This window comes from Jatropha curcas, chromosome 8 (assembly GCF_041381405.1).
Source record: "Jatropha curcas cultivar XTBG-Jc1 chromosome 8, XTBG_Jcur_1.0, whole genome shotgun sequence".
NCBI classification, from domain to species: domain Eukaryota; kingdom Viridiplantae; phylum Streptophyta; class Magnoliopsida; order Malpighiales; family Euphorbiaceae; genus Jatropha; species Jatropha curcas.
Genome location: NC_143158.1, coordinates 28,229,058 through 28,256,516, shown reverse-complemented (window position 1 = coordinate 28,256,516; position 27,459 = coordinate 28,229,058). Strand labels below are relative to the sequence as shown.

General features: G+C 32.3%; 3 protein-coding genes and 1 pseudogene across 5 annotated transcripts; 1 reads left to right on the top strand and 3 right to left on the bottom strand.

The window, feature by feature from the left end:
* Positions 1–3,925: 3,925 nt before the first annotated feature.
* LOC105639416 (17.3 kDa class I heat shock protein-like) lies at positions 3,926–4,599 on the top strand (annotated as a pseudogene).
* A 121-nt stretch (positions 4,600–4,720) lies between these two features.
* On the bottom strand, positions 4,721–8,187 carry LOC105639480 (uncharacterized). The gene is made up of 9 exons (XM_012223561.3): positions 7,828–8,187; positions 7,062–7,242; positions 6,835–6,968; positions 5,972–6,084; positions 5,646–5,883; positions 5,299–5,454; positions 5,137–5,216; positions 5,013–5,062; positions 4,721–4,920 (listed from the first exon to the last, which is right to left on the bottom strand). Exons 1-9 carry the CDS (start codon positions 8,185–8,187, stop codon positions 4,721–4,723), a joined length of 1,512 nt encoding a protein of 503 aa, XP_012078951.1.
* Positions 8,188–9,694: 1,507 nt separating this feature from the next.
* LOC105639415 (uncharacterized) lies at positions 9,695–15,846 on the bottom strand. 2 transcript variants are annotated; one of them, XM_012223463.4, is made up of 7 exons: positions 15,686–15,846; positions 15,538–15,600; positions 14,645–14,763; positions 13,402–13,544; positions 11,639–11,786; positions 11,393–11,552; positions 9,695–10,021 (listed from the first exon to the last, which is right to left on the bottom strand). In XM_012223463.4, the coding sequence occupies exons 2-7, from the start codon at positions 15,548–15,550 to the stop codon at positions 9,930–9,932; spliced, it is 675 nt and encodes a 224-aa protein (XP_012078853.1). In that variant the 5' UTR covers positions 15,551–15,600; positions 15,686–15,846; the 3' UTR covers positions 9,695–9,929. The 2 variants fall into 2 exon arrangements, with proteins under 2 accessions (XP_012078853.1, XP_012078854.1); XM_012223464.3 differs by having other exon boundaries at positions 15,538–15,595.
* A 945-nt stretch (positions 15,847–16,791) lies between these two features.
* LOC105639414 (uncharacterized) lies at positions 16,792–20,026 on the bottom strand. Of its 2 annotated transcripts, XM_012223461.4 has the most exons (5): positions 19,349–20,019; positions 18,015–18,702; positions 17,846–17,937; positions 17,600–17,767; positions 16,792–17,399 (listed from the first exon to the last, which is right to left on the bottom strand). In XM_012223461.4, the coding sequence occupies exons 1-4, from the start codon at positions 19,876–19,878 to the stop codon at positions 17,632–17,634; spliced, it is 1,446 nt and encodes a 481-aa protein (XP_012078851.1). In that variant the 5' UTR covers positions 19,879–20,019; the 3' UTR covers positions 16,792–17,399; positions 17,600–17,631. The 2 variants fall into 2 exon arrangements, 1 of the variants encoding a protein (XP_012078851.1); XR_001047119.4 differs by lacking the exon at positions 17,846–17,937 and having other exon boundaries at positions 19,349–20,026.
* Between the last annotated feature and the right edge of the window lie 7,433 nt (positions 20,027–27,459).

The following is a 27,459-nucleotide window of genomic DNA, read 5'->3' as shown; positions in this document are numbered from 1 at the left end:
AGCAACTTGATTCTTTCTTTCCTTTGAGGGGTGTAAGTCAGGGCGATCTCTTGTCCCCATACTTGTTTGTTTTATGGATAGAATGTCTTGCTCACTTATTCATAAAGCAGTTGATGGAAGGGAATGGAGACCCATTTCAATTTCTCGCAGGGGCCCTTTTGTTTCTCACTTAATGTTTGCAGATGACATGGTGATGTTCGCTCTAGCCTCCCTTTCCAAGCTTCCGGTAATCTTAGACATTATGGAGAAATTTAGTCTTGCTTCGGGCCAAAAGATGAACTTCCAGAAGTCAAGAATATTTTTTTCCAATAATGCTGAAAGTGCTTTGGTGGCTAGCATTTCGAGGGAGGCAGGTATTCCTTCCACTTTTGATTCGGGAAAGTACCTAGGTGTTTCTTCGGTTCACCAGTGTGTTAACAAGTCTTTTTATGGCTTTATTCTTGAGAAGATAAGGTCTAAAATGGCGGGTTGGAAGGCAAAGTCCCTCTCTATGGCAGGTAGAGTAACGTTGGTCCAGTCTACTCTAGCTACCCTTCCCTTTTATGCAGACATGCTGCTTCCCTGTCTCTATTGCAAGGAGATTGAGCGGTTATACCGTGACTTCATCTAGAAAGGTCAGAACAATGAAAAGAAAATCCATTTGCTTGAATGGTCTATTCTTCAAAGGACCAAGGAGGGAGGTGGTTTGGGCCTGCAACATATCAATCAGACTTTTGAATCAAGATTTTCTGGGCAAGCTTAGTTGGAGAATGATTCATAACTCTGATGCTCTTTAGGCTCGATGTTTTATTAATAAATACATGCAGGGTCGGATGTCATGGGATTGTGCAACTAAATCAGAATCTTCTCATATCTGGAAATCTGTCTGTGAGGTTATGAAGGCGGTTAAAATGGGGGCAATTGTTGATGTAAGAAATGGATGTTTAACAAGATTTTGGACTGATAAGTGGTTACACGCTGGCAAGCTAGCTGATTTTGCGTTAACTCCTACCGAGGTTAATGAGATAGACCGCTTTGTCTATGATTATTGTAATGGTAATGGCTCTTGGAGACGGGAATTATTGCATCCGAAGCTCCCTAGTCACATAGCAATAATGAGAGGGAATGGGATGAGGTAGTCTGGGGGACTTCATCAGGACATTACTCTATTAAGTCAGCTTATCAACTGATTTCTAATGAGGACCCAGCTTCGATTCAAGGAGTGTGGAAACAAATCTAGAAGGTGAAGGTCTCTCAAAGACTAAGGATTTTCCTTTGGAAAGTAGCTCATGACAAGATCATGACGAATTTCAAACGTCAAAGGAGTTTCATTTCTTATAATACACGTAGTGAGTGTGGAATTACTGCTGAAGACACACTTCGTGTTTTGAGAGATCGGTCTGCAGCTGTTGGAGTTTGGGTTTCCCTTGGTGCAGGTCAGCTTGTAAGAAATTGCTTTAATATGACCTTGGTAGATTGGATTAATTAATCTCAGTCAGGTGAATACTTCGGTTTCTAATTGTGCTTGTAATATTATTTTTTCGACTACCATTTTGTGGCTGTGGAAGATAAGAAATGAAAGGATATTTAACCCTTAGTAGCAGCACACTTCTCTTTCGCGCGGGTTCATCCTTCAAAAAGTTAGAGAATGTATTCATGCTTTTAAGTTAATGGATGTGTCGAGCCTCCATCGGGTTCCACGTCAAAATTTAGTCAGCTGGTATCATCCTCCTCCGGATTGGGTGGTGGTCAACACGGATGGCTCATCTAAGGGAAATCTGGGTCCAGCGGGTTGTGGTGGAGTTATTAGGGATACAACTGGGCGCTGGTTAGGTGGTTTTCAGATGAAGATTGGGTGTTGTAATGCGTTAGAGGCAAAGATATGGGGTGTCTTTCGTGGCTTGTCCCTTGCCTGGGACATGGGTTTCAGGAGACTTGAGCTTCAAACGGATTCCCAGACATTGGTAGATATTATTGATCATAAGAGAACTGATTCCAAGAGGTATAAGAATATTCTCTCAGAGGTAATGTCTTTGTTGCAAAGGCAGTGGGAAGTCAAGGCAAGGAAGATTTACAGAGAAGGAAACCAAGTTACTGACATTCTAGCTAATATAGTCATTCTGCAGCAGGGTGTTTACGTTTTGGAGCATCCTCCTTTGTCTGTGAGGGTGGTGCTTGAGGCGGACAGAGTTGGTGCCATATAGATCTGTAGTGTAGTTTAATTTTCTGGGTTTAACCCCTCCTTTGCAATGGAAAAAAAAAAATAGAAATGTTTGATATAAACAAAATTAACAGATTAACTTTTAATCTTCCATTAAAACTTTATAATTAATCAAATGTTTGATTAATTCAGATAACAATTTAATATGAATTTTTTAATTTTTATGGATACTATAATGTAAGAGTATAATAAGAAAAACTAGCGTATCAAATATAGTTTAAACATATCAACTAAATTTTTTAGCGGAGAGGTTGTTTTCGTGGTTCGGCTCCATAACCTCCAGGTCACTCGAACCCATGATCTTCAGATTATAAGTAGAGTAACTTTACCGCTACATAAAAGCCACATTTAATCTAAATTCCAGCTACCATTTCTTTAAAAATAAAATTTTCTTCTTGCTATTTATTTAAAACAAACAAGGGGTAATTGAATTACTTGCAAAGGCTGAAGATTATTTGAAGAGTAACAAGAGCATTTGCTTCAGCTGCAACTCTATCAATTTCAGACCAAGATTGTTTAATAGTACTGTAACAACTCTCACTATTATTCTGCAGAAACCAATGTTAGAATTATAAAATCAATATTTAGTAAACTGATTAAGCAAAACAAGTTTTAATTCTGTGATAATGTGAGGATATTTTAAAAGAAACCAGAAAGCGAGCACTGCATTTATGTTATGTAAATGAGTAAATGAGGAAAAAAAAAAAAAAAAAAGAAGAAAGATATCGTCACCTCTCACACGTTGCTTTATTTTATTAATTTCGGTCATTTTAAGGATATATCTGAACAAATATATTTTAGAGACACATTTGAAAAATAAAAATGTAGAATATCGTCAGAGATTAATTTGATTTCTTTTAAAAATATTGAAATTATTTAAATTGTCAATTTATTTCTAAATAAACTAGAAATGCTATGATTTTTAATAGTGATAATAATTTTGAGAATTTAACTAAATTATATTAAAATAAGAAATTAAGTATTTTTTTTAATTTTACTTTTATGGTTTATTATAGATGACTGTTTATTTATTTGAATTATTAATAAATTATACTTATTTAGCATAATGTATTCTAAGCATGTGGATTTTTTTTTTAAAATTATCGTACCCAATACATGTCGTATCATGTCCTGTATCTTGTGTCTTATATTTGTGCAACCTAGCTTCGGATATAGGAGACTACTTCATACACTAAGCTGATTATCAACCAAGGATTTTTATTATAGAGATAAATAAAGTATTTTTTTAAAAAAAAAATTGTCTGTCTTTTTTTTTTATTAATGAATTATCAGAAATACTTTCGTTGTAACTGAATAAAAATATATTTCGGTAGTCTTTGGTAAATCATTCATTTTTGCCATACTCTATAATTATTTCTCGTCAAAGAGAGATTTTTTAATGAAAAAAGTTAGTCTAGGCTGCATGTTGATTAGTTAAGTTATCAATAAATTTAATTTAAAAAAAAATCTATATCCAAAAACTAATTTAGAATTCTGAAAATTGAGTAAAAAAAAAAAACATTATTATTATTATTTTTTGTTATAAACTAACATTATTTGAAAACCAAGAAGGAAGCATCAAGAATTTGTTAGAAGAAGTCCAAATCCAGAATCTTCCATGCTTTTAGATATTGAATGTTCGAGAAGCTTCACCCACAAGGAAACTATCAGAGTCTTTCTTCCGCTTCCTATAAATATCCGCTTCATTCTCACCATTTCAACATCAACAGCAAAAAGCAACTCGCAGACTACTTTCAGCGGTCAATCAAATATTTCCCAAGCTAAGATCAAATTAGAAAATGGCTCTCATTCCAAGTTTCTTCGGTAACTCACGAAGCAGAATTTTCGATCCTTTCTCTGCTTTCGACATTTGGGATCCATTCAAAGACTTCCCATTTTCCTTCATCGTCTTCAATCATTTCTCGTGAAAATTCTGCTTTTATTAACGCTCGCATAGACTGGAAAGAGACGCCTGAAGCGCATATATTTAAGGCTGATGTTCCTGGCCTTAAAAAAGAGGAAGTGAAGGTAGAGATTGAAGATGACAGAGTGCTTCAAATCAGCGGGGAGAGGAATGTGGATAAAGAAGACAAGAATGATACTTGGCATCGCGTGGAGCGTAGCAGTGGCAAGTTCTTGAGGAGATTCAGGCTGCCGGAGATTGCGAAGATGGATCAAGTGAAGGCTTCAATGGAGAATGGAGTTCTTACTGTGACAGTTCCTAAACAGGAAGTCAAGAAACCTGATGTCAAGGCTATTGACATCTCTGGTTGAGCAATTTGCTTTCTTGTAAATTGCATTGGGTTTGTGTCAGAGATGAAAAGAAACAAGTCTGGATTTGTTCGGAAATTTGCATATATGTGTAATTAGTATATAAAATATTATTCAAATTGCTGTTATTCTTCTGGGTTTATTTTCATCTTTATCAAGTCTCCCTCACAAGCAGGTAGTCCAAAAGAGGGAATTTTCCTATTTTGCTTTCTACAAGCTTATAAAGCTTTCCAAGATTCACACATCTAATTAACCAACTAACCAAATAGCTATGAAGAAAGAAATCAAATAATAATTACAATAAAATAGTGAATTTCTTGCGTCATTGCTGGGCTTGGCATTGTATTCATCAATCCAATGGGCTATGATATTGATCTCTTCTTCCCTCTGTGCAACCAACCAATCAGAATCATTTGGAGTTGCTGTATATAAATCCAAGCAGTGGGCACCTGAGTACCATAAATTGTATTCAATCAAACTCTTTCATCTAATAACAGAAAAACTTCCAAGATTCAGTAAATGTGTCTATACAGATGGGTACCTTTTTCTGTTTTTATGGCAACAACGCTGTCTGATATGTCCTCAAGAACTCTGAAAATCAAAATAAAGAATGAATCATCACAAGTTACCACAACTATATAGCCAAAAAGTTCCGGATTCTTTACCCTCCAACACTAAACGGGTCTCTTAGTCCATTGGAGAAAATGATGTTGCTTGCAAAGTTTCCCAGTACAGATTTTATGTCCTGCAGATTATTTTAGAACTTTTAAAATGAAAATATAAGATTTATTTTTATTCCATAAATGTAAAACAAAGCATAAACTTACATGGCCACCGTATTCCGTTGTGATCCAATGAGGCCTTGGCGAGATACCAAATATACTTTGGCACATATTCACGTGTCTGTTCATATCGAAAGGCAATGCCTCAAACATTGTATTGTTATTGTCCAGTCCAATTGGCATTACAAGTTCAGTGCATACCTGAAACATAAATATAGTGATATGTTAAATAAGACAAATTAACATAATCTCCAAGTTTTCTTTCAATTTCTCTCTGTTTTCCTGGGAAAAAGTTAGTATCATCTTTAAAGGTTAGTATCATTAGGCCCTGAACTTAAGAGCTGAATTTTATTGTGCCATAAGAGAATAATTTCTTATAATACTATACGTACCTGCCATAGCCATAAATCTTCATCTACAATTGACTTCCAAGTAGGATTAGAGTGGCATGAGAAGATACTTGCGTTTAGACCTGCTGCAATTCTGCCGAGAGTATCAGTTCCTTCTGGAGCTCCATTAATGGCACCACATACTTTTTCAACATAAAAGTATGGAGGATTGTCATACTGAGCTGAATATAAATACACTCTTCGTAATATGAATTTGAGCATTCCCACCGAGTGCAGACGACTTAAAAATGGCAGAAACAAAAGATAGTCAAATAAATTATTGTATATTGAAACATATAATAGTCAAGCAGTGTCAGAATATGAGTTACTCGCAAAGGCTGAAGATGCTTCTAAGAGTCTCCAGTCCATTTTGTTGAGCTGCAACTTTATCAATTTCAGACCAGGACTGTTTTATGGTGTTGTAACAACTCTCACTGGTATCCTGCGGCAGAAACCAACATTAGAATTGAAATATCAGAAATTTTAGATATCAAGTCAATAGGAGCGACCACATTGTTGCCATTGCACGGTCAGGAATTCTTGAAGATATTGAGCTGAAGCAACCTGATCCCTATGTATGAAATGGGGCATGGAACATAGACACTATACGAATAAGTTTCAGGAGTTACATAGGAAACTTCAAGCTCATATTGGTCAGGAGTTGAGAATGGGAATTGAACTCTACGAAATTGAATCTTCCGTTATTGCTTAGTAGCTCAGAAGTAGAGAGGTTGGCTGTTTACTGACTTATCATAGGTTCAAATCCTTAAAAAAAAAAAAATGTTTCAATTGAAATATGAAAACATAACTGAATTTATCCTAGTTACGCTTTAGGATGGAATGGATCATGGGAGAAACGTCTCGAACGAGGAAAAGGAACCAATGAATTTGAAAGAATTGAAGGAGGAGCCATATAAGGTGAAAATCTCAGTACGGTGCCGTAGAGTGTGTAGAGTGGTAGCAAGGGTGACTTATCTATCTCCTTTTCCACCATAAACCAAACTCTTTGCATTATCTATTGCTTCAGAGCCTTAAACTGTAGTCTTAAATGATTAATTCAAGTTATACTAGTAGTTTCAAGTTCCTTCTCATGCCTAGCTAGCTAGAATGGATAATCACAAGCACCATGGAATCATTTTTAAGTGTATGATTAAGGGACAGGGATCCTGAGTACTCGAAATTAATTGCTTACCTTAAAATCTTTGCTTGCAACAACAAAAAATCCATCCTGTGGTGTTATGTCATCAAAGTAAAGTATCGGAGCAGATGATGCCAAGGCACCAATGACAATGTGAGGATATTTCAGACGAAACCATGATGCAAGCACTAGGAAATTCAATTTGTGGAAAAAGTTAATATATATGAACCTTAAGATTCATTCTATAATAATATCATACATGTAAAAAATATAATGCTTACTTCCACCATAAGAACCTCCAACAACAATTACTGGGGAACTTTCTGCTGACAGATTCTTCTTAACATCTAGAATCAGTTGTGCATAATCTGCTAAAGCTTGTGCCGAGCTTAAGTAACCAAGAGTAGTAGCATTTTGGAGACTTGAAGGACCAAAAGGGTTTGATTCTCCATAAAAGCGATGCTGCATGCAAACATTACATAATCTCTCAAGTGCTTTACTTTTCCTTTATGATTATGGAGCATAATATACTATGTTGCATGAAAAGGGAAACGGAAACGAAACGTGACAGTGCAGGAACGGATACAAGGAAACGGTTTTTTTTTTTAAATATAAGAAACGAAAAGGAAATCGTAAATATGAAAAATATAGAATTATATTTATAAATATAAAAAAATATAAATTAGTATAATGAATTTGTATTCATTTATGTATTTATTTTAATTAGAAAAATGAGTTTATAAGAATTTTCAGTTTATGAAAACATATTTTCAATAGAGGAAACAATTGTTTCAAAATTACTCAATTTGCAGAAACGGCCTGAAACTTTTATGTGGAGTTTCCAAACTTTTCCATACAAGAAATGTTTCCCAAATGCAGCAATGGCAGCCAGAGAAAATTTCCGCGCAACATAGATAGTAGATATTTAGACGATTAATGATATTAAGACAATATAGATTTCTTGTGAGCCTCACCAAACCAAAATTTTGAATCCTATTTAAAGAATTGCATTCCACTCCCAATTCCTAAGCAAAGCGTAATATTTACCTCTATATATAACAACAAGGCATTAAAACGAGAAGCAAGATGAGCCATGAATCCCCCACCTGGGGGAATAACAAGTGTTATGTTACATTCTGCACCTGCATAGACAAAAATGGGTGAGCTAGTATTTGGCCCACCCCAGTACTTTGAGTTCAAAATATATCTCTGTTGAAAGGTCTCATAGCTTTCTGGTTTGTAGTTGAAATGGTCGAGTGTCTGTGTGTAGTACAATGTTACAAACTCAGGAGGAAGTTCTTCTGTGGCATCGGTAAATTTTTCAAAAATACCATAACTCAAACTTGCAGAGACAAAAGTTGCCGCAAGCACAATTAGTAGCTGAAACGACACTGCAAATTGGGCCATTATTATCACAAGTTTTAAAATGCAAAGTACAAACAATGATATATATATAGTTGGTGGGTGCATTTGACCATTTTGACAACTCATGCCTTCTGCTTTTGGCTGTAACCTTGTTCTTAAACGTGAACCCCAAAGCTGCATACTAAATATTTGGATTTTGCAGAAACTTAAACTCGTTGATGGCGTTATCAAGGATATACTATTTAGATTTCTAGGAATATCCCAACATTTTCTTTTGTAAATAAAACTAATTTCGCTTCAGGATGTGTATGTCTTCCCTTATAAATGTTTTTTCAAGAATCAAACTCCCTAATCTTGTATCATTCCTCGTATAAACTCAAGCATATTTTACTATTTGAGTGAGAATATCAAAGACAGTCTATTAATACATAGTTAGATATTTCATATGTGGATTGAAATGAACATAGTATTAAGTAAACATTGTTTGCATCAAAACTTATTAAACAACAAGTTTTGATAATACATTATTAAAAATATTATCTTTCCAGCTTAATACGCGTAAAACATGCTTGATAATAACCCTTTTGAAATATAATAAGGTTACAATCTCAAAATTAATTAATACATTAATAATTAGATTAGTTATGATATTTTCATTAATAACCTATATGTTTCATTAATTTGCATTTTGTTCTAATTTCTAACTTAACCCCTAATTAAGATACCCCATTGCACCTCAAATTGAAATTGAAATTTCAGAAATGAACAAAATAATCTAAAGTGAGACCCATATGCACTTCCAGGGTTAAAAGGTAACTCATCCCTGGTTAATTATAATTAAAACGGTGCGTTGCTAGAAAAAAAGAATCCCATAACTTTTAATTTGTGGCATTTGCCATTGTTGAAAATTGCGAGACGTACATATATGAAACTGTCTCTAACAACAGACATTTATTAGCTAGGTACATCTATAAGTAGAACTGTTCATCAAACCGCCCAAATTAATAATTGGCGGTTTGATTTTTCATTTCTAGAGTTTAAAAGACCAAGCTTTTGATATGGTTTATGATTTTTAAATGGTTGTTTGTTTTGAACTAAGGTTTGATGTCTCTTTCTTCTACAGGCATTGTAGATTATACGTTTTTTGGTAAAAGATCTCAAACTTATAAAAGGAATTCTGACTAATAGTCCTAAAACAAACATCTTCCAATATGTCACCCCTGCCATATAATACCATGACATCAGATGCAGTGAGGTGCAAAAATCTAATCCCACGAAGGCCTACATGACTGACATGACCGATCACATAAAAATCAAAGTCAATACCACTTCACCACCAACATATAAACCACAGCTCACATAAAACAGTTCATTGCAGCTAATGGGAATAGAAATCCGCCACCATTCTGTCAAAAGCTGTTTCTGGTTTATCCATTCACATTTATCGATTACGCATTTGCTGCATTTGTTTTGTTTATTAACTAATCTTTTGATTTTGGTCCATTAGAATTTCCAATCCTATAGAATTTCATAAACAAAAATCAGGATGTAAATTAGAATTCCGCCAATCACTCTTTATTTCAACTTTTACTGACAACCAATGAATATAAAATCATTCTCTTTGCTTGTAGTTTCAAGGTTTAACCCAACAGTTGAAAACAAAGGTGAAAGCTCATGTTATCCTCTCAGATGGTTTACAACATAAAAATCAATCACGGTGTAAATGAGCAAACGGGAAAAACAGCCGAAGCCTAAAGCAAAAATAATATTATCTTCAAAATAGATCACATGAAGTCATAGTCATCGAGAGCATCGTATGTATCCACCACTAAATCATCATCTGGCTTATCAACATGGAGCTGTTTCTTTTTCCCTCCTGCAAGAGTAATTGACAACAATCTACAAGTTAATGAACCAAGCAAAGTTAATAGAGATTTTAGGCCGTATACTCTCATTCTGCTTTGCTAAACCTGTTTCTCAGAAAGCTCAAACAGGGTTTAACATGCTTCAACCTCAAAGTTCAGAGGTAATGATCAATTTTGAAATTGACCTTTAAACAAATATATGCAATTTTGAAATTTCAGCACTTAAATCAATTTTACCAAACACCATCTAAGGTAATTGAACCTAAGCTACAGACTACTTTAATTATCGTTAAATGTTTAGTTTTTGAAAATGATGCAAATGGATATCACAAATTGAACTTTTGCATGTCAACCCCAGATCAAACCTTAAGTTTTCTTTCATCCTAAACATCATCAATCCTAATTCATAAACAGAAAACTCATTAAAAACAATAACTCAATCATAAATTTCGATTATTTGATTAGATAAATTTTAGTAATAAAATTCGATTTCTTTTCCTCATGGTCATGAAACAGAGTGTTTTTTTTTTTTTTTCTTTCTTTAGTTGACTAACCAAAAAATCAGCAAAATTTTAACAGAAGGATTATTTAGTTGAACGGCAAAAAAATAGAGAAATTTTAATTGAGATTTGAAAACAAAAGTCCCCACCTATAAATTTCACCAAACTACAAGGACTAAATAGTAATTCAACCATCATTAAACAAGACAACAATTTGTATTGAAAGTCACTTAACTTAGTAAACAGACATACCAAATCCCTTCATGAGTTCATGAAGAGCACCAGTTTCACCACAACACCATCCACAATCACAAAGGTACTCATCAGACAGGACAAAAAAGTCTAATTTTTAGAATGTCAAACATGTTGCAAAAGTTTTCATGTGATGACCAATATCTTGGGATGAAAAGGTTAAGCAGGAAGTAACATCACTATCAACAAACGTTGCTAGTGAATTCTCTTAATGAAACTGGAATTGTTTCCAATCAGCATTCTCACTTTGCTCAAATCGGCTGAAATTTGATGCAAAAAAAGTTTAAAAGTGATTTTTCAAAATACAAAACAAAGGACTCCCTATGGTAAAAGATTGCTTTACTATGTTCTTCTCCATCTCTTAAGACACGAATCTATAAAGTAAGCAGCACTTTTTACAAGTTAAACATTTTCCAAGCCACTACTACCATGCACGAAGTCCGACATATCAGTAAAAAAACCAGGCATAACTTCGCAAGATGAAAATACACCAATTTTGTGAACTACAGTTTTTAGTTAACCAGGACAGTAAGCCTGTAAGACTAAACAAGACTTGATGTCTCATGAAACCATGAATCTTAATGCTATTTTTCATACTAGAAAAAAGGGAAAGAAAAAGGAGAATTATACCTGTCTTCTTTTTACCAGCATTGGCTTCTTTCTCTGCTTTCAGCTTTTCATTTGCAATTGCTGTTACAGAAGATGCAACATCTTTTGCATCTGCCGCTCTCAGTGTAGTCATTGACAGTCTCATGACCGCCTTGAGCAAACCAATATAATGAAAACTTTTCTGTCAAAAATATATGACTTTACCAAGTTACTTAGGGCTAGGCAGTCTTCAGACATTACAAATAAATAAAAACTAATTTAACAGACCTCATATGGGCGAAGCTTATGTGAAATAAGTTCTGCATATTCCATAAAATCACTCTCTGATTTGGGAATGAAATTATCAAGCGTCTTCTCATCATCTCTCTTAGCAAACAGTTCTGTAGTAGATTTGTAATCAGCTTCTTCTTCTAGCCTGCATTTGTGCCAAACATTCAGCAAGAAACCCTTGCTCATTATAAATCAGTAGAACATGAAAAGTTTTTTAAAAAATTGGAAACTATTTATCCTCCATATTAGAGTATCTGATAGTTTTGATCAAATATATATTCCTAACCAGTAACCAGCACAAATAAACCCTGCAGTCAGAAAATTATACAGACTTCAACATCATTTGAAGTTTTTTACAACCTCATGAGTGGACCTTATTCCACTGCAATGCATAGCAGATGATAATAATATAATATAATATAAAAGAAACTACCGGAAAATAACATAGTGAAAAAGAGAATAGACTTTTTGTGTTCAGATTCAGAAAATAAGACATAGAAGTGAACACTAGAATGAAAGGAATAAATCAAAATAAGATAACAGCAATGTCCAAAATCTAAGGTTTTGTTTGTATTCAGAGAAGTGAGAGGAAATGGAAGGTAATGGGAGGAAATTGCACCTCAATGCAATTAGTTAAATACATATCAATTTCCTTTCTTCCACTTTGCTTTCCGCCCATTTCCATCAAACCCAAACTAAATGTAAGAGACATCCAAAATTGAACTATTGCAATACCATGATGATAGTCCAACAAACGGTACCACCCTGCCCCTGTGATTTTTACTATGGACAGTTCCTAATAACCCAATCTACAAAGTTAAGTCCTTATGTCAATGTAATAGAAAGGATAGTGATTCCAAAGCTTTCAGCTAAGAGAAAGCCTACAGGTAGAACATGTACACATGATCATCCTGGAGTGCCAGGTGGTGATAGCATAATACTTTGGAACAGGAACAAGCTAAGCAGAGGTTATTTTCTTCTTTGGGCCCATCAAAATTGAAGGAGATATAAGTCATGCCAAGGACACGACCACACTCCATCTATCTGCGGACAAGATGCCAGTTCCCTTTCCTTCTCGAGAGTCGCATATTTCAATTTACAATCCAGCTTACTAGAGATGGTATTAGAAATTTTTCTCAGTCACTGCTATGCCTTATTTAGCTTCTAACTCTACACTAAATGCATTTTGATAGTATCATTAACTGCTAGAAACCTAAAAGGGAACATAGTTTCATCCCATGAGTCAAAGTTATTTACTACTATTTCATGAGTTGACAAAAGTATTGATTGCATAGATGAAACAGTGTCCTGAGATCTATCTAGACATCCAATGCCAACAAGGACTAGAAGTAATTTTGAGAATATCATCAATTCTTCTGTATCCATTGAGCACATTTCAGAGGGTGAGATAACATTCTTTACCAGGTTTCATTATTGAGGAGAACTAGGCTGGATACAATTGCCCAGATCAGATTTTGTCTCATATTTTCCCCGATTTCAGATATTAATTCCAGGAGCATACAGCCAAACTTTGTTTCACACCAAAGATGAAACCACATACCTATTTCCTTCTATCTACCAAAACCTTCTAAATTTCGAATGTGAATGTCATAACAGGGAATGACAATAATAATAATATATGATACTTTTGTCTGTATACAGGTGATTTTACATTTTCATGTTATTGTCCCAATTAAAATTAAAAATGATATAAAAAAGATCAACAAAGATGGAAGAAATAAAAAATATCATTTTGGTACCGTTGTTGGCGAAGTTTCTGAGCAACAGGATCTAGAAGTTCAGGCTCTTCCTTTGCTACTTCAACAGTTTTCCCTTTCTTCTCTGTAGATTTTGTCACGGGTTTCTTAGAGGGTTTTTCAGGAGGAGGCTGTGTTACAGGTGCCTGATCCCATTACACGAAATAATAGAAGGATAAATCAAATGGCAATACTAAGTAACAGTGGAACTCAATTGCCACAAGCACACAACAAAATTTAAGTTCTAAGGTTTTGAGAGAATGAAACACTATTCTATGAACAAGTCAGTTATCAAGGTTTCATGACCCACGAAGAATTTTGCGATAAACGCACGATGGACACTTACAGAAACTGCTAATTTTCACTTCTCACCGATGTTTTTTATGAACAGATATAAGATATCATTACAAGAGTATTTCACAATTGGATATAAGCATAGCATGCTTGCAAAAAAAGAGGAATTATACGTTTAGAGTTCTTTCTTAATGCCATTTATGAGGATCAAGTAGCAGGTTAAGTGAAAACAGAAGTGCGTAATGCTAAAAATCAAGGACTCTTGAGGATGTGAAACAGAGATTGGATTTTTATTTTTATTTTTATTTCTGACACATGCAACCAAGATAAGAAAGAGAGAGGATAAGGCGCTTTGCCAAACTGACAATGCTAGGAGATCCTGTTCTGTGTTGCATGGAGCTGTGTGGTACAAAGGATAGGAGCACATTCGGAAGCAGACCCAAACATGGTCAACCCTCAGAGATTTTGATTGGATCAATATTTGGTCGATATCTTCTTCAGAAGTTATTTTTTTCTCTTACTTATTATTCCAGCACAAACCATTTTTTTCTTCAATTCTCATCAATAATAAAAGCGACAACATTAATGTAACATGCCCACAGGTTACCACCGGTTGAAAGCTAGAAGCATAGAAAAGACATATGGAAGCATTTATACATGATGTCACATCAAAACATCAAGAAGATTATTATGAATTTGTGATGACGAAGTAGTCACATCGACTTTCAGAAAAAAAAAATCCTTAAATTTCACATTGATGAATTCACATTCGAAGTCCTATTGTTTCCTAGGAAATGCATTGAGAAATTGGCTCACTACTAAATAATATCAAGGTCTCTCCTTCAATGGATTACTGTCAACATTGATGCTTTAGGTATGGTATGCACAGTTAGGAAGAACCATCTGCTAAAATATTATGTAATATAAATCATGATCACTTCATCAAGCATACCGGAGCTGGTTCATCTTCATCCTCCCATGATTCTTTCACATCATTGTCATCCACGTCTTCATCGTCCCATTTGCTTTTAGGTTGCTCCTTTAAAAGGAGAGGTGGAATTTGTTCATCCTCTAAAAAAAGCATACATGTCAGTAAAATTAAACAATTAGATGAACAAAGTTTAAGATAAGAAAGCAGAGCATACTTATTGCATTGCACAAAGCAAGATTGTGAATTCTAAGTGGAGAAAGGACTAAATATCATTTTCCATCCATGAACTTTCAGGATACTGCATTAAAATTTCCTTTCTCCTTTCTTTCAAACAAATGAATAAGGGAAATAATTATAATTTTAGTCAATCTCTTTAATTTCAGCAAATTTTGCCACATCGTGTTGCTCTCACCCATCCAAAGATTTTTATCAAATGTTCAGTAGATAGCAAACTCCATTCTTCTAATGGTGAAGACAATATGGAGGAACAAACTACTTTGCAGATCACCTACTCAGATGGAACATCAGGATGACAAGTGTAGACAAAATTTCATTTGAGACGACCATAAGTAAAAGAATCTTTCACTTAAATCTCACACTTAACCAGTTAATTTCATGAAGTCACTGGCTATAAGATACTCAAGACATTTCAAGTGAATCTAGTTACCAAGGCAGTAGATTCCAAAGCCCTAGAGTACACAAATTGCCTTAATAATCTAGCAAGTTACCTCTTCCATCATTCAATTAGCATTAAAAACCAATTGCAGCCACCTAATCTCAATCCCTAAAAAAGCCTTTCACCTTGATTGCCCAGATAATAAATTCTTTTTGAATTATAAACTAAATCTTGAACTATGAGACTATCCATAAGAAATGTTAAAGGGTTCAGAAATTTTCAAGAAGAAAAATCTTACCCCAATCCTCCATCTGCTAGCTTCTCCGTTGCAAGATCAAAACTGTCAACCACGAGTGCTGTTCTGCCATAAGCACAAAAATAAAGAACAAAAATAACTATAAAGAAGCAAGTAAAAAGAGAAAAAAGATAGAAGGAGAGGGAGTTACCGTCGAGAACAAGAATTAAGTAACGGTGGAGATAGGGGTTTCGATCAATTGTCGGACAGTAACAGTCCTCTAGGGTTTGAAGGGGTCGACTAGGTATCCGTCTCTCTGTCTGCTCGGGCTGTATAAGAAAGCAGAGAAGAGAACTCTAGAATTAACGACTTTGAACAGCGAATTAACATTTTAAGCCATTTCTTTTTCTCAGAAAAATAAAAAATAAATAAATAAACCATAGTGTTGTTTTTTTCTGTTTTCTTTTCTTTCTTTTTCTAACGTTTTATGTAAATTATAATTGAATTTTTATTATTTAACTTAGTTAATAAATCCAGATATTTTTTTTTCCTTCTAAAAAATGGTCCATGTATTTTTTAAAAACTAAATCAAATAATCCATCATATTTATTTTTATTAATAATATATCGTTTTATTCAAAATAATAAAAGTTAATTCATTACCTAGAGAAATAAAAATAAATGTTTTTTTCCGTTAGCATTGTTAAAGCACATTAATATCAATCATCAAACTCTAAGAAAAAGAGCATTAACGTAACATATAAAAATCTGTTTCAAAATATATAGACATTAGTAATTTCATTTGGTTTAAATTGATTTATTTTTTAGGAAGTAGAGGTCCAACGAAGTTCATAATTATATTTGGTCAATATATTGAATTCCCAAAATAAAGCTGAGTTAATGAAATGTGAGATTGAAAAGACAAAAGTACCTAATTATATATAAATATTATAATTAAAATATTACATCGAAATAAAATTAATAACCTAAAATCAATTTAATAAAATACGTTTTATATAGTCTAATATTCAACTCACCTTATAATTATAATAATTTTTTTACCACATGTTATACAAAATAGGGATAATAATAATTTTAGTATATGAACTTTTCAAATTTTTCTGTTTGAGTGTCTGACTGAAAAATATTTTCAATTAAGTGTTCAAATATTTTAAAATAATCAATTAAGTGCCTATTGCTGATTTTGCTTACAAGATTGCTGATTTTGCAAACGTGGTTCCATATTAGCTTTATGTGGCAGCTTACATGGATTAAAAGGACCTACCAGTTGTGTTCCACGCGAATGGCTAAGCAGAAATCCCAAAATTCCCCTTCATTTCTCCATGGCTTAGCCCAAATGCATATCTAGTTGGTAGTAGTGTGCAACCTTTCGTTAGCAACCACAGTCAAGGGAACTTTACATGAACTAAATCTTAGCCATAACAGCAAATATATCCTGATAACTAATTTGCTGATCAGAGGGTAGATGACACACAAGTTTTTTCTCTTTCAAGCAATCTTACTGCACCTAAAATAAGCTCATTTGAAGCAATGCTACTCAGAGTCATCAGTTCTCGCCATTGATTGTTTACTTTGCTGTTCCATCATCAGCAAGAAAAGGCTTTTACTAAATAAGGCCGGTTCTCCTAAGCAATTAAAGGGCTACGGCTTTCGCGGGCAATCAAGGCGCGAATCCCTAGCTTGTTCGATACCGATTCCGTTAAATATTAAGATTTGAATGAAAGTATAGTGTACACCCCGGCCGCTTTCATGCGTAAAGCAGAAGTGATGTGTTGATAACATAAAGCATCATATACAGAATGAAGACAGTGTTGGAGTTCACAAATTTTAGAAAGAAACTTAATGCGGACAAATAACAAAAGGGACGATTTCTTTATTGCAGTTGGCAAAGTATGGCCTTCAAATCTGAAAATTGAAAAGAAAATACATAACATCAGTATTTGTAATGAAAAAGACTTGGTATGTCTCAGTATATTAGACATTCAGGGTAATAAAAGGAAAATGATAAAAGGAAAAGTTGGTATAATGTGCATATAAACCGAGAATAAGGCAATAAACCAAAAGGTAAACATGAATTATAAACAACAGAAACAAATTTCACTCACTTTCACATTTAATTTAAGTCATGGTCACTCTATCAAGATATTTTAGCTCTCTTGATTTTACAACTTCCCTTGTTTCTCATATTACTGGCAGTAATGAGTTTATATTCAGAGCAAGGCATTTCATAGAACTTCCCAAACCTTTGCTCGTAGAAGTGCCACAATTCCGTCCTGAAAACATAGAAAACAAACTGAGGAAAGCGATCTACTTGGAACAATTGGATAACATCATGCAGTTATGGTTAATACCAGTAAGCTAAGAATTGGAGGGGTGTATATTTTCCATATATCTCTTCGATATGCTTATGAACTGTTTGAATGGTGGAATTTTTGGCATGAACCTACACTGACAACTCTCAGAAATTCAAAGTATTTCTTAATAATTAACAAAAGAATGATAAAAAAAACAAAGGGATACCTGTTTTATATGTCTAACAGTTTCAGAATCAGCAGGAATAACATGATAAAATCCCATGCACATAAGCACGTTGGCCCGTGTGAAAGGACCAAACCCATCAATTTCTTTGAGCTGATCAGCCAGTTCATTATAACTATTTAAGCTTCCACCATTGCAAACTTGTTCAAGTTCTCTCATTGGAATCCGCCCTTCAACAATACCCTGAGAAAGTTTTATTATCCGACCTGCTCTATAGCCAAGACCACAGCGCTTCGACAGAAATCTTTCATCAAGATTTGCTAGTTCCCATGGGCTTGGAAAATTCCAAATTCTTTTGCACTGAGTCTGCTGGAGAGATTGAATACCAGACGGTCCAACACATGACTTGCAAATGCCACATGAATTGTCTTCTATGCTATTAATAGAGAAGTTCGGGGTCAAATTTTCTCTTTTTATTCGGGTATCAACCATTGTCAAGCAAGTATCAACTTCGTCCCAATCCATTTTTGTTACCAGCAACTTGGTTGATAAATTTGAGGATGCACTAGATACTCTGCCCTTCCTCTTCTGGGACTCTTTTCCAACAGGTGTTTTTGGAATGAAATTGTTCATGTCAGTTTGTTGAGCCTTAGTGCAGCTGGATGAATGAAACTGCAGTTCCAGTTGAAGCTCACAAAGAGCTCTAGCCATGCTTAGAGTCCTTGACCACCTATGTTGTTAAAAGCGAAACGAATTTGAAAACCGACAAAACCCAAAAAAAAAAAAAAAAAAAAAAGAAAAAGAAAAAGAAAAATTAGACTCAGTTACTAAAAAGTTTTCAGTTTTAGCCTTTTTTTTATTTGAACAATTAAACATATGGACTTCTGAAATTTTATCAATTACAACTAAAATCAAGAGTAATCTTATAATTTTCGAAGTACAATGAAAAAAGAAAGATGTAATTTGCTTACATAATCAAAGAAAACAATGAATTTTTTTTCTTAAAACTACTAAAAGAACAATTTAAGCATTTAATCAAACAATCAAGTTGAAACTTCAAAACAGATAACAAAGTCTTATTTATTGCTCTTCGATTCTGTAACTGAAAAGTCAGATATTATCCTTTATATTCAGAAAAAAAAAAAAAAACAATTATTTATTAAGACAATCTTAAAAGTTAGTTGACAAAATATGAGAGTATAAGCTAAAATTGAGAGCAAAGCAAAAGTTTAAGACTTGTTTTAGTGATTAGTTATATAATAAAAAATTTAAAACAAGTTTGAAGATCCTCCTTGCAGCTCTCAGCGACAATATGACAAACATGTAAAAGGCAAGAAATTAGCATGGAAAGGAGAACAACATAAAAGAAATATTACTGGCAATTGCAGAGCAAAATGCACTTCACCATGTCCTCAAACAAAGTAGGAGACCTAAACACTCTTCCACTAAAACCTTTCATCCAATCAAATTCTTCTCCCTCTCCCATTGCAATAATCTTTCTAAACTCTCTAATATTCATCTCATCAGCATCTGACAATCTCAGCATCCTCAAAACTTGAGTTACAAGCGATTCTCGATTTTGTGGGGTGAGAGAGCGAGTACCGTGCACGCGAACAAGGAGTGAGTGAGGGAGGTTAGAAGGGTGAGATATTGAAACCATAACTGAAGTGAAATCAGATTCAGAATCAGAATGATGACGGAGACGAAGAGGACGAGAGAAGGTGTAGGAGAGTGGGTCCCACTGATTTGGGGACATAGCGAATAAGCCATGGCTACATACTGTTTTCTTAAAATCAAATGTCTCTGCTGCTATGCCTAATGGAATTTCTAATATTACCCCACACTCTTCTTTTTCTTCCTCTTCATGTTGGAGTCCATTTGTATCATTAACTTCCCTTCCTTCCATCTCAGTTATCTGTTCTTCTGTTCTGGTAACACGGACGACGCATTGAAAACTCAAACTTGGTTTTTCTTTCCATTTCCCTTTTATTAATAATTATTTTTAAATAATATTTATATAATATGTATTAATCAAATTGACCCAACCATTAGTTGAAGTTTTTCTAAAATTTTCAACTTGAACCGCTAGTTTGGGGCTTTCAGACAACTGTTCATTTTGGCAGCAATTCTAAAACAGTTTGGAAAATCCGCGTTTTTAAAAAAAAAATAATTAATAAGAATTTGAAAAATTATTAATAAATTTTATTTCAAATAATTTTTAGAACGCTCATAAAAATCAAATTTGCAAATAAAATAAATAATCAAATCAATTCCAAAAATCACAATTTTTTTTTTTAATTTGGACTTGAATTAAATTAAAACTAAAGTCGTTAGGCATTAAAAGTAAAGAGGCATGCAGTAGACAAAGCCTGTCGATTATGTCCATTTATATCAAGAAGTAGGCGATAGCCTATCGAGAAAAGAAAACCAAGCCTAGGTCATCGCCTGCCCTCCTAAAATTAAGTTTAGGCAATCTCTTATGCCCTAAACGTATTTTAAGCGATAGCCTGTCTTTTCTCGCCTATGCAATTCCTGAGATTAAGTCTGCATTTAGCGAAAAACAACTCATTTATGTTACCATTCAATGTACGTCGACTTATCACTTTACAGAAGAATATTGGTACCCATGCAAAGAAAAGGTTGGAGCAGTGCCATGAAACAAGCACGTCAGAATAACTTCCAAGCAAGTCATCGTCTATAAATATAGAGCTTGGCGAGACGCATTGTCACACCTTGCCCCATTGTAGACATAACATATCACTTGTAATATATTTATCAAACACTTAGTCTATATAAGAACTCAATAAACATATTATAAGGACCTTAACTTTTCATATTCAAAATGTATGTGTGGTAATAATTTCAAATACTATTTGAAACATTTTAGATATTATAAAACTCACTTTTATAATAATCTCGAACTCAATAAATTTTTTTTTTATAAAAGATATAATATTCCATTATTTTAAATATTTTAACTAAAAGTCATTATAAATTACACATTTACATACTCAAATACATTGGTGAAATCATTACCCATAAGCCCATTAGAAAGAGGATTACATACTGGATTGTTCCTTTAGAGTTGTTATTAAGACAATAAATTAGTTTTAAAGGTAAGTAAAGCATTCGAGTGCTTTATAATGTATATTAGTAATTGTAAATTCATATAACTTCAATTGCATTAGTCTGCTCAATATATATATCAGTAGCCCTCTCAATTTTATACATCATACAAATTCCAATAAAATTATTCATAAGACAATGTCTACATCAGTAGCTCACCTTTTGAAAGCTGTAGAAAAAACTCAACATTTTGTCGAACATACTCTCCTACTTCTCCTTTCGTTTTTCCTGCGATAGTATAGAGAACAACTATCGCTAAGCATAAGGCTTAGTAGTGCACTATATTAATTACATAATATAAATGATAATTCCCCATTAGATATTTAAGATATTTAAGTGTGAAAAACAATTTTCAACATTATCTCTTTCAAGATCAATACTTATCATTTGCTTACTGAAAACAAATCAGTTAGATAAAAATAAGAAGTAGTCATATCAACTAAATCACATTCATTTGCTTACCAAAAATAATCAATTCAATGGAGATATTATAACATATCAATAATCATTAATCAGTAGTTTTGTCTCCACTGCCATTAGTGTCTTATGAGCTCATCAAGACAAAACTATCTTAATCTCAATCTATGATATGAATATTAATAAAAGAGGGACAATGTCAAGCTCATTTAAGAGGGAACAATATCATTTGCAATATCATTTATTGCATAGCCATATCAATCACGATATCAACTTCAACAAATGAAGTGATATAAGGTAATAACCATGTTATACATTTAGCTGTGAGACTTTTAAAATATCTCCACTAGAAATCAATCATTAACCATAATGAGCAGCATTTTCTTTGCTCAACCATTTTTATATCCATTCAAATGAGTACTTAAAATTTATTTCCAACTATTATAAAACATTTAACATTAGCTCTTTATTATTTTGGATAAAACACATTTAACTATAACTTTAGCATTTGCTTTCTTTATAATCAATTCACAAATGCAATAATCACATTTGAATTCAATTTCATTTGATATAAACATTTGATAAATAAATCAAAATTTTCTCTTGTAAAAGCTCATAAAATTGTAAGCTTAGCATATTGTTTTACCTTGTAACTTTTCATAAAAAATTTCTTCAAAACAATTTTACTTATTACCTAAACAACATAAGTTATAGATATAGTGCACTAACCTGAGGCAGAAGGCTCTCCTAATCTTACTCCTCTGCTTATTGACTTATCTTTCAATCATTTCCTCTAAGATAGTGTAACATGAAATGAATATTCATATTAACTCTATACTACTCAATAAATGCACACATAGTATCATATGAATGTAAATTAAGTATTGAAATGTAGTATTTATGCTTTTCCTTGAATTTCACTATGCTTAACCAACTATTTATTTCAACGGATATATAAATCTTTTACTAAGTTAAAGTGATAGTGGTTAAAAATTAATTCAATAACAAAAAAATAAATAAATAAATTTTTATTAAGAAAAAACTCTTTTAAGAACTCACCATATAACAAGAAATAAATTATATTAAAAAATTACCAATTTAAATTTCAAAAATAACCCTGAAAATGCTATAATTTAATTAAGTTTGATTTCGATGGACAAAAAAAAAAAAAAAAAAGCCAAGTCAATAAATGAAAATTACAAAACAAATCATGCTAGGATTCAATATTGGTCAATTGATGAGTTCATTCAAGTATTTTATTTCTCTATCGTTCTAAGTTGCAAATTAAAAATAAATAAGTTAATTAAGTAATAAAAAATTACATAAAAGAAACGTTATATCATCTCCAAATAAACCCATAATTTTTCTTACAACCATAAAAAAAAGAAGAATATACTTTTTTTTCTTTTTTATTATATATATTTATTTATTTAAAAATAATTTTTAAAAATTATATCCAATCAAATAATAAAATATAATTTTTCTTTTCATCTTAACTACAGATATCCCGAGCCCACAAGGCTAGAACTAAAACCTACTCGCACCAGTCGGCCTAGGGAGGGAAAAGTGTTCCCAGCGAGTATTTGCTCTATCTATGAGAATTGAACCCTCGACCTCACCTAAAGAAGAAGAATGTCGAATCACTCACCCAAATACTCATTGGTATAAAATATAATTTTTGATTTGGTTATGATTAAAGATATTTTAGGATATTCTAAACTTCATTGAAGGCGATATCGAAAATCTCATTATTCCCCCTCCCTCTCCTCCTGATTTCCATATTTATATATAGTACTAATCGTTTTTATGATGTGCCTTGCATGTTGACTGTGCTCGTTATATATTTGTACTCTTTTAATTTTTTTATGTATATAATATTAAAGTATAAGTTTTTGTTTAAATTAAATTAAATCAATTGCTTAATTTGTATTAGATTTTGTCGTAGAAATTACTGCCAATGTTGCTTTTTATGTATTTAATTCTAGTTTGTCTATAACAAAGTGGTCTCAAAATAAAATTAAACTCAATTCCTATACTTAATCCTTCAGTCCCTAATTTATAAATGCAGATTTTAAAACCTTAATAAGTTTTCAAAAAAAAAAGTCATCATCAATCTCCAACCTACTGCTCTCGACCACAAATCAATATCTATGTACAACTATGATGAAAGCTAATAGTAAACTATTTTTTACTTTGATAAAGAAAATAAATGAGCAAATGATTTAAATTGATAATGATAATTACTTTGGCTATTGTGACAGCATTACTTACCCAGTACATTAGAGAAAAGAATACATATATCTGTACATAAATTCTTGAAACCCAAAAAGTGATCTAGAATAGAACTATTATATATATACTAAAATGAAACCCAAAAACACTGTTCAATAGAACAGTTTTATTCCTATAAAACCATGTCCTTTTTCATCTTTTGGCATTTTGTCCTATACTAAAAGTTATTTTTCATCTACCAAGTAACGGCTGGAATGCCACATTGTAGAACAATAACATATGAATTATGTTTTAGCTTCCATTTTACTATTTTGCCCCTATTTATGTTTAACATTTTATCATCACAATTCTGTTTTAACGTCTTTCTAACACTTAGTGACCACATACTTACTTTTTCAATATTTAGCGTTATAAGTTTAAAATTTGTGATAATTAGAAATAATTTATCTTTTTTGTTTATATAGAACTGACTCGATATAAGTTTAAGTCTAAATATTACTAAACTTACTTTAAAGATATATAATTAAAAATTTATAGCATTTTATTTTAAAAACTATCCAATTCGCCAAATAATTGCTTTAGCATTTTTATATTTCTTCGCAACTATAATATTAAGCAAATTAAAATAATTACTTAGCACTAACTTTTTTTGGATTTCTATATCTTCTATGTATTTGTTCAATGATAAAAGTAAAAAATATGAAAAAATTATGGTAAGTAATCTTTTTTTTTTAATTTCTTGATAGTTAAAATACCAACAGTTTTTTTCTTTGAAAAGAAAAACTCCAAAAATCTAAAGGTATAAAAATGAATCTTTTGTATAAAATTTTAATAATTTTTTACAATAAAAAATAGTAAAACAAAAAATTTATAAAATGAATATTCTTTTTCCATGAAAAAATATATAAAAATTTGAGTACACAATAAATAGCAATCGTATCAATAAAATTAATTTTAAATGAAAAAAATATTAAAGACGAGGCCAGCAACAAAGTGCGAGTAGATTCATTAGCTTGTATAGTTCTAGTTTCTTTCCAGCTTTATAAGCACTATATTCTTTTAAGTCAAACAGAAATATAATAGAAAAAATATTAAGAAAATTAAAAAATATTTAATTACCAAGAGGTCATCTATTTATTGCAAGACAGATATAAAGCTATTACTAAATTAAAAGGACAGTAGTTACAAATTAATTCAGTAACAAAAAAGAAAGTAAAAAATAAAAAATTGTTATTAAGAATATAACCCTTTTCTGAACTCAACATATAACAAGAAATAAATTATATTAAAAAAAATTACCAATTTGAATTTCAAAAGTCAATCCCTTCTTTAATTGGAAATGCTGAAATTTAATGAAATTTGATGTTGATAGATAAAAGAAAAAGATTATAGCCAAGTCAATAAATGAAAATTACAAAGTAAATAATGCTAGAATCTAATTTTGTGACTCTATTTTTCTAAATTGCAAATTTAAAATGAATAAATAAATAAATTAATTAATTAATAAAAAAGATTACATAGAAGAAATGTTCTATCATCGCCGAATAAACCCTTAATTTTCCCTAAAACCATACAGAAAAAGAAGAGTATACGTTTTTCTTTTTTATCATCTATATGAATTTATTTAAAAAATAATTTTTAGAAATTATATCCAGTCAAATAATAAAATGTAATTTTTTTTGTCTTAACCACAGGTATCTCGAGGCTACGGGCTAGAACGAAATCCTATTCATACCGGGTCGGTCCAAGAAAGGATAAAGTCTTTACAGCTAGTATTTAGCTCTATTTATGAAGATTGAACCCTCGACCTCACTTGAGGGAGAAGAGTGATGAACAACTTATTCAAACACTCGTAGAATTTACTCCATCTATGAGGATCGAACTCTCGACCTCACTTAAGGGAGATGAGTGTTGAACCACTCATCCAGATACTCATCGATAGAAAATGTAATTTTTGAATTAGCTACGACTAAGGCTATTTTAGGATATTCTGAATTTTATTAAGGCCGATATCGAAAATCTCATTACTTTCCCTCCCTTATTGCGACATTTATATATAGTATAAATAGATAGATATAGATAGATATTATAGAATTATAGATACTATTGTCAAGGTAACTTATACTAATAAGGTTACATTATTTCCTTTTTGTATTCTGCTATTTAATTTAGCAGCTTACTTATAACTTGAATGCTTAAACTTTTGAAAAATTACTGTTGTCAAGGTAATTTATACTAAAAAGCCTATATTCATGTTTTCGGCAAGCCATGTAGAATGGAAACACCTGATTAAAAAAAATTTATCGATTTCGACACTTGACTGCAAGTATTTTCCATTGAAACACTGAAATAAATTTTTTTTGAAAATTTAGACATTAAATTTATAATTAAACCTTAATTTAGCTAATAATAATTGTTCATAGCAAATATGCTTTTAATCGGATAGTTGTAATGAATTAGGAGAATAAGTTATTTTTGTATATCTAATAAAAAAAACTACTAACATTGTTTGATAAAAGGTTCTAGATCAGCTGATGGGACGTTTTTCTCCCATCAACTTGAATGATTTTTGGGGTGAGCAATATTTGGGACAAAGTTGAAAATTGAACCTAATCAAACCGAGCCGGTTCCATCCCAACTGGTTTGATATTTTAAAATCTCAATTTTATTGCAGTTTTAGTAAAGAAAATTGAAATTGTTTTGATTTAGTTTTATTTTTATTAAACCAAAAAATAAATCCAAATTTACACAAAATAATTTAAACCGAACCAAATTTTAGTATTCGATTCGATTTCATCTAAGAAAATATCTATCAATAGAAGTTAAAAGCTTTGACCCTTCAATGGCCGGCTTTGTTCCGGCCACTCGTGGGGCTGAATTTGCGAAACAAATATGCCTGAATCCTCCATCTCCAGTGGCAAAGTTAGTAGCTTATATGAATATTCATCGGCGTGTCTGTTGGAAAATTGACAGATGCCAAAGTTTTCAAAGTCCTCCACTCCTATCCATTGGTCAACCAATTATTTCCTTTCTCCAGCAATCAACAAAAGAAAGAAAAAGAAAAATCGATAAACAAAAGGTCAGCTGATGGAATGGAAGCAGTTGAAAGATTCAAAAGCTTAAAAGATTTATTAGTTAGACACTTTGTCTGACAGTAGGTACAGAAATTTCTTTTACACCAATTATTTATAATTACAACCTAATTACTATAATTATTTTTTAATTAATTAAATTTGAATTCGCTTTTGATTAACATTCTCATAGCTTTAATAGAAATGAAAATTAGATCAGATGGATGCATCGTTCTATCTACATCACGGCTTAACAGTTGATCAGTATTCTGTCGGTTTTAAATAAACAAACTCAGATAAAATTGTGATGTGCTACACTGCACCAGATTTTCCTCTCCACCAGCATGCATGGTCTACAACAGATTTTATCTGTCCTCCGAACTAGTTTTTTATAGCACTTTTCGGGAAAAAAAAAAAAAAAACTTTACAGTTTATACTTTATCTTCAAGCTAACCATCTAACAGATGGAGGAAAAAGATAATAGAAAAAGTGTAAAAAACTGTAAAAAAAAAAGAAAGCTACTGGAAAAAAGCTGTTACTGAATTAAAGTAGAAAAAGAAAAGGCACAAGGCTTGTGGCTTGCTTGGCACCTCGGGCTCATAGTACAGTAGTTGTGTTGGCACAGGCGCAAACCAACCTAT

Excerpts from the sequence above, each read along its gene's own strand:
- LOC105639414 (XM_012223461.4), bottom strand. The coding sequence starts at position 19,878 with ATGGAAGGAAGGGAAGTTAATGATACAAATGGACTCCAACATGAAGAG. Across the intron at positions 18,703-19,348 it reads ATTTTGCTCTGCAATTGCCA|GTGGTCAAGGACTCTAAGCA; the intron begins GTAATATTTCTT and ends TTAACAACATAG. Across the intron at positions 17,938-18,014 it reads CTGTTAGACATATAAAACAG|GTTCATGCCAAAAATTCCAC; the intron begins GTATCCCTTTGT and ends TTGTCAGTGTAG.
- LOC105639480 (XM_012223561.3), bottom strand. The coding sequence starts at position 8,187 with ATGGCCCAATTTGCAGTGTCGTTTCAGCTACTAATTGTGCTTGCGGCA. Across the intron at positions 6,969-7,061 it reads TGGAGGTTCTTATGGTGGAA|TGCTTGCATCATGGTTTCGT; the intron begins GTAAGCATTATA and ends TGAATTTCCTAG. Across the intron at positions 5,884-5,971 it reads AGCATCTTCAGCCTTTGCGA|TCGTCTGCACTCGGTGGGAA; the intron begins GTAACTCATATT and ends GCCATTTTTAAG.
- LOC105639415 (XM_012223463.4), bottom strand. Across the intron at positions 11,787-13,401 it reads CAGAAACTTCGCCAACAACG|GCTAGAAGAAGAAGCTGATT; the intron begins GTACCAAAATGA and ends GCACAAATGCAG. Across the intron at positions 11,553-11,638 it reads ATAAGCTTCGCCCATATGAG|AAAAGTTTTCATTATATTGG; the intron begins GTCTGTTAAATT and ends TATTTTTGACAG.